This window comes from Brassica napus, chromosome A3 (assembly GCF_020379485.1).
Source record: "Brassica napus cultivar Da-Ae chromosome A3, Da-Ae, whole genome shotgun sequence".
NCBI lineage: Eukaryota > Viridiplantae > Streptophyta > Magnoliopsida > Brassicales > Brassicaceae > Brassica > Brassica napus.
The window spans coordinates 20,097,641-20,104,735 of NC_063436.1; the positions used below are offsets into that span (position 1 = coordinate 20,097,641).

At 33.2% G+C, this 7,095-nt stretch overlaps 1 protein-coding gene across 1 annotated transcript; it reads right to left on the minus strand.

The window, feature by feature from the left end:
- Positions 1-1,171: 1,171 nt before the first annotated feature.
- LOC125607044 (MYB-like transcription factor EOBI) lies at positions 1,172-3,023 on the minus strand. Its single transcript, XM_048776590.1, has 2 exons — positions 2,172-3,023; positions 1,172-1,969 (listed from the first exon to the last, which is right to left on the minus strand). The coding sequence occupies exons 1-2, from the start codon at positions 2,450-2,452 to the stop codon at positions 1,426-1,428; spliced, it is 825 nt and encodes a 274-aa protein (XP_048632547.1). The 5' UTR covers positions 2,453-3,023; the 3' UTR covers positions 1,172-1,425.
- Between the last annotated feature and the right edge of the window lie 4,072 nt (positions 3,024-7,095).

Genomic DNA, 7,095 nt, shown 5'->3' on the forward strand with positions numbered 1-7,095 from the left:
GGTGTGCGGTAGCCTTTGGCCCTGGAGTCATCTCGGGAACTTTGATTCCCACGATCAAAGGCGTCGAATTTGGCAAAGAGATTCATAGGGGCGCCGACCTTCAGGTGTCTGCTGAAAAACCCTACCGCGCCGTCGTTGGTGAGCAGAACAGGGGGGGTCCTGATGCCTGTCGCAAGTTCTATGGATGACGGTGGCCAGTAACTTAAGGCTACACTCCCCAGATTCCCCCCGTAGCTGAACTCTTTCATGACGTTTGCCTCCAACTCGCTCAGTGTAATGCCTTCTCGGAAGGGGACCATGCGAGACATCTGCTGTTTGTCAACGAAAAAATTCCACTTCCCATCTTCTCCACAAACCCAGTCGCCGGCCATCACCATGCAATACTCGTCCATGTCGTGACCACAAGTTGTTACGCCTGAAAAACAAAGATGGTCAAAAAAATCAGAACAACGACATACATTGCAAAACCCAGAGGGAATATTGATGCATCTAGATCTATAACTCCTAAAAACCTTACTCTCAGATTTGGTTGCCGGAAGTTTTGCTGCTAGCAGAGAAGAAAGAAGATAAGAACAAGCAATTAATAAACCTACTTTACCGCTTAAAGCATCGTTGTACTGAATTCAACAAGAGCCGTCCGATTCTTTTCCTAAAATATATGTATCTAACGGCTCACAAATAATAGCTCTGTTTAATGTACTACAAAACTTTAACCATTTAATTGCGACCAAGGCCATGTAACGACAAATATCAAAGGAAGTTACTTGGCCACTTTAGACTTAACCATGGTTAGAAAGTTTGTCTATGAGAAGGGCTTTTTGGGGACTGAAATAGTTAAAGTAAGGAGGAAAGTATACCTCATGTTCAAAGTATGTGAACATGCAAGAAACACAAAAAAAGTACCCTAAGACGTAAACGTCTCCAGAACTAATCTACCAGACTACCACCCAAAAAGGCCTACTTATTAACAAGAACGCAAAACTGGATTTGTATTTTCTGTATCTGAGATACTAATGGCCACGAATAAAAAGCCCATTTATGCTTAACAAGGTGATTATCCTTAACGCTACAAAGTGAGTTTTTTCTAGTCACATATCCATGGCTCTCTTCTATTATTAGTTTACTTTGGTTGGTCAAAATTAATATCGTTAGTTACTAATCTAAGAAGATATTTTTCCAGTAATATTTTATTTGCTCTACTCGAGTGAGTTAAGCTGTGCTACAATTGACGCCATTCTTCCACAGACTTTCTACTACATCACTCTTTAACTTGGAAGTTGCCCAAATGAGCTTCTTATAACATCACACACAATGGATAACAAAACTACTTATGTTAAACCCAAAATCAGGAAAGATAAAACAAAACCAAACTCAAACTCGACCACTTGTCAGTCATGTCATGTCATTTTCCGGCAGATAAGACACTTAAAAGGTCAAGTTAAAGGGAATAGGCCAGTTCTGGAAACAGTGCTTCCTTGGGACACAAGCACCGTCACCAAAGCTTTCTTGTCCTTCTAAATCCAGATTCCATATACCATTCCAAATTGCGCAATCTTCATTCACGTTAGCCTCAACTGTTGGCACCGGAACCACGGGGCAAAACCCATTACCATTTGGGTCATGACTAGAATTTGGTGTTGGAATTTTGATCTGATTAGGAACATAGAACGCACCACCTTCGCCACTACTGCCGCTACTACTGCTACTGAAGTCATTATTATTGTTGTTGTTATCGTCTAGTAAAGACATGATCTTATTCATGTCGATTTGGTTGAATTGAAGCAATTGTTGTTCTTGCTGCAACTCCATCTGTCTTTGCTGCTGAAATTGTTGCCTCTTCAAGATTCTGTTTTTCGTCTTCTCCGCATTGTTAGTTGGAGATTTTGTCTTCTTCTTGAAATGGGTTCTCCAGTAGTTCTTGATCTCGTTGTCTGTTCTTCCTGGTAAACTACGAGCGATTGTTGACCACCTGAAGTTACAAAATCATCAGACAATAAATCATAGGAAAAAAAGACTCCAGATACTTATTCAAGTAAGGCTACAATTGTTTAAACTTCAATCTTGATGAAAAAACGTTTGAAGAAAAGAGAATTACATTTAAAAAGCTAATTTATTTTGAAGAAACACATTTTATTACAAGATGAATAACAATCAAAGCTTAAATTAATTACCTGTTGCCCCACTTAGCATGTAACTCAAGGATAATGGTTTCTTCATGAGGAGTGATTTGTCCTCTCTTGAGGTCTGGTCTTAAGTAATTAACCCATCTTAACCTACAGCTTTTGCCATTTCTCTTCAATCCTGCGAGCCTCGCCACAGAGTTCCATCGACCTTCACCGTGAAGCCGCACATAATCGATCAATAGACGGTCTTCTTCAGCAGTCCAAGGTCCTTTTCTCCAACCTTCTTCTACCAGTCCCCATCCTCCTCCCATCACTCCCCACAAACTCATCCTTCTTTTTATTTTATTTTCTTGAAGTGAAAGCTAAAAAAAGAGAAGTGATGTCTTAGATCTCCTTCTCCTTCAGACCCACCAATCTTTTTGTCTCTCTGTCTTATGAAACCTAAGTGTTCCTCTGTTTTGCCTTTGAGTTATGTTGTGTTTTGTTTTCTCCCTGCCCCTTTCAGTATTTATATATGCACGCACTCATTCTTACTCCTAGGCTCCACCACCTTTTTTGTTTGCTTTCCATAGAGATAGAGATTAGTGACAAGACAAAGATCTTTTTACATTTTTAGAGTTATGTTCTTTCTAGAATAAAAATTATAAGGTTATCACTACCTAAAAGCAGATTCTATAGAAATTTACAATATATATACTTTTCTATCTCAAATTACAAAAATAGTTCTACGTGATCATTATTAGTAATAAGAATAATTAATATAAACAGCAAATGTTATCCAAAGAAGAAAATAATTTAGAAGTGAAGATATAAAAGGAAAAAGAAGAAGAATATTATTAGAAAGAAAGGTAAAGAAAATAAGGGTTAGAGCTTAGAAGCAACTCAGCAAGTAGAACTTGGGTGCTCTTTTAGTCTACCTCTTTTCATAGGTCGTTTTCATATGTGTCTCGTACATATCCTTTTGTCTGTCCATTCAAGTCTTCATCCCCAAAAGGCATCATCCGGAAAATACTAAATTGCCTTCTTGTTGGTACATTTTTCAGGGTATTTTGGTTTAAACTTTAAACTAAGATAGAAAAAAATATGCGACCAAACAAAACAAAACTGAATCAAAGTTGCAGAAAAAACTATGCCGGAATAGTCAAATAAAAACTGAAGGACAAATTGGATTGATAACCCTAGTTTAGCACCTAAACATCATCATTTCATGAATACTAAACAAGGACATTACAGACTATTAAATCATTTTTAATATTCATGCAGGATTAAAGATATAATGTTGAGGCTTTGGGTAACATGGTGCAACCTAGCATCAGTTCCAATAGAATAATCCTTATATGCTGAAGTTATTTGGAACTTCTATAGTGTTGACACGTATATTAATTATAACTAGATTTTTACCCGTGCAACCGCACGGGTGTTTGTTTTCACTTTTCTATACATAAATTATTGTTTTAGAACATAAGTGGTATATATTTTTAATGTTAATCATATACTTAAATATTTATATAACTATTTCAAATACAATAATTTTATAATTTACATGTTATAATTAATTAATTGTTTAAACTTTATGTATTTGCCACTTCTTATTATATATTTATTTTATTGTATTTGCATTTAGTTATTAAGCAAATTAATATATTCATGAGAAAATATATTTAAAAAATATTTTGTATTTAATTTATGCTAAATTCTGACACGTATTTCAAAACTGGATTTCTTTTTTACCAATATTTTTATGCTTATTCATTTTAGATAATTTATTATTGTATCTATAAAAGTGTAAGATATGTTAATTTTTATACATGTATTATATAGTTTGTTAATTTTAAGTCGTTCTATCATCATATTATATTTTAAATAAATAGTTTATATTTATGAAAATAAAATTTATAAATTTATCAATTGAATATAAATTTATCATATTTATTTTAGTCTAATAATTATATTTTAACATGATCATGACTATAAAAATAGATAAAATAGGATATAATTTATTTATTTTTATTTCTAAACGATAACTTAAAATACATTAAGTTATTGTTTAAATATTACAAAGATTTATTAGAATTTTTAAAATATAATATATAAATATATATTATATTTAAAATGAAAATATATTATGATTAAAGTAGTTACAAATATTTTATATTATTAACTTTAAAGAAATACATGTTAATTTTTATACATATATTATATAGTTTGATAATGTTAACCCATCTTACCAACATATTAGATTTTATTTTTGAACATAAATATTTTATAATTACGAAAGTAAAATATATAAATATATAAATTTAATACAATTTTATTATATTTAGCTCAATATAATAATTTTAATTTAATATAATTGATTATGATTATATAATAACTAAAATATTATAGATTTTTTTATTTTTCATTTTATATAACTGAATATATTAATGTATAATAATATTTTAAACTAATTTCGAAATTAGTGAAAATATTTAAGTATAATTTCAAAAATGAAGATCTTGTAAAAATCTTTTTAAACAGATTTGTTAGAATTTTAAAATAAATATATTTATATTTAAAATGAAAAGATATCAAAAGATACTATGATTAAAATATTTTAAAAATTATATTTATTATTAGTCTGAATTAAAATATAGTATGAATTCTATGAATAGGTCCATTAGGTCCATTTTTAAAAAAATCACACATGAATCAAGGTTGTGACTTCTGTTTTAATATATAAGATTATGACTATTATTTAAGTTCCTTAATTAATATTTTCTTTAAAGAACACTTAAATGTAAAAGAAATATCTGATGTTACTTGATTATTTTAAGTTGATACATATTACTAAACCACTAAGCTTTCTCCAAGTGTCTAGGAGAATTATACATACGATCTTACACTAATCTTTGTTGTTGTCGTATAAGATTCGTTGGATTCCACCTAAGGCAGTATGGCAATAAACTATAGAAATAAACTAAATAATTATGAAAGTGTTTTTGGTCTTTGTGCGTCACCATGAGACAGGTGGTCTTATAATTCTATCTCTTAGATATATTTAAGATTGTAACTTGTAATAAGTACTCTCTCTTCTTATTTTCTTTTAAATATTATATTGTTTTAAAAATCACCGTCTAATGTTTCCATCTTCTCCATAGTCGAAAAACAAGAGTATACTGTGTACTAATGGTGAATCCGAAGTTAAATACGATAGTGGAATATTTAGTTTTGATGTGATCTGATTTGTTAGTAGCTATAATTAGCACTACAAACATTAAAATAATCTCTTAACTAGGTCAGATTTAGGGTTTATCATGCCAACCGTGACCGACTGACCGATCCACTTGTTAGTCAAAGATAGTAAGAGCAACTACAACGGTGTATTTATCGAATCCTTAAGCCCAAGTCCTTATGGGTTTTGGATTATAATAATAATAAATGGGCTCGTATTGAGAAGGATTAATCCTTATGGAAGAGGTTTTCGATACCCAATCCTTATCGACGTGGCATTTGAGACGCTGAATAATCTCGTGTTTATTTGTGGTGAAAAAATCATCACGGTGAAGGAAAAACAAAAGCTCAACGGCGATTCCGATCCTCGGCGAAGATCAGGTAAATCAGTGGGTTCCTCTCTTGATTCGATTAGGGTTTCTTCTTGGGGAGATTGATTTCGTTCTCATTTGTGGTTTAGATTTCATATATGGATTTTGAATCGATTAGGGTTTCTTCTTGGGGAGATTGATTTCGTTCTCATTCGTGTTTTCTATTTCATATTTGTATTTTGAATCGATTAGGGTTTCTAGTTGGGTCGCGACTTTGGGTTCGGCTTAGGTGTATTCGAAAAGATTTGGGGATGTTTTGATAAACGGTTTTCAATCGATTATGGGGTTCAACCCGAAAATAATTTGATGGTTTCAGAGATGGAACGGGTGGTCATTCATTTGTTTGTTATATGTTTGTTATGTGTTGCTATAAATCTGTTCATGTCTTTTGCGTTTGTTTGTCTTATTCTCACTGCGTAAACATTTTTTTTTCAGGTTTAGTCATCATGGGACAAGATTATTCATACACACAGCCTTCTTCATCAGACGAGCTTGACTTGACGTATCTTCTTGAAGCAGAAGCTCAAATTTACAAGGATGAAGCTGAGAGTAGTTTGTACATTGCAGAGTCGTTTCAGTACACACCTTCACCCGAGGCTGACGATGGAATACCGACGACTTGCTACTGTGGTTCTGAGCCGGAAATTGCCAGATCTCACACGCATAAAGATCCAGGGAGAAGGTACTACACCTGCCCCAATGTGGATGATGGGGAATGCCACATTTGGAAATGGTGGGACGTAGCTGTTACGGAGGAGATGACTGAGGTTAAGAGAGAAATGAGGCTGCTTAAGGATCAAGCTTTTCAGTGTGATCAGAACGTGGTTAAGCTACAGAAGACAGTTTGTGAGCTACAGAAGACCGTCTGCGAGCAAAAGAAGAGCGTATGGGCGGTCAAGAAGCCCTATATGAGGATAATGGTCTCAGTCTTGACCGTTCTTTTAGGTTTCGCGGTCATGTACATGTCTGGTAAGTATGTGTACTCTGCTTTGGTATTGTTAAAGCCATTTTGTATAACGTTGTGACTGTTTGATCTCATTTATTTGCAGGAATAAGTTCGAAGACGTAAAGCAAAGTCTACAAAAGCAGTGTCTCTTTAACTAGGTACAATACTAAACCTTCATTCTCTCTTTTGTTTCAAATATAAATGCAAGTAGCTACCAAATATAAATGCAAGTACCTAAACCTTCATAGTCTCTTTAAAATTTTCAACGCCTCGGATTTGATTGGTTATAATGTTTTCCAGCTTTACAAATGGGTCTTAGGTTGATTTGATTGGTGTTTAATAGAACTAGTTAGCTTCCCAACTGCAACTTTAAATGTTTCTTAGTTTAAGCTCCCCTACTTAAGTTAGCTACCAAAATTCTGAGTTAGACAAATCTGAAAAC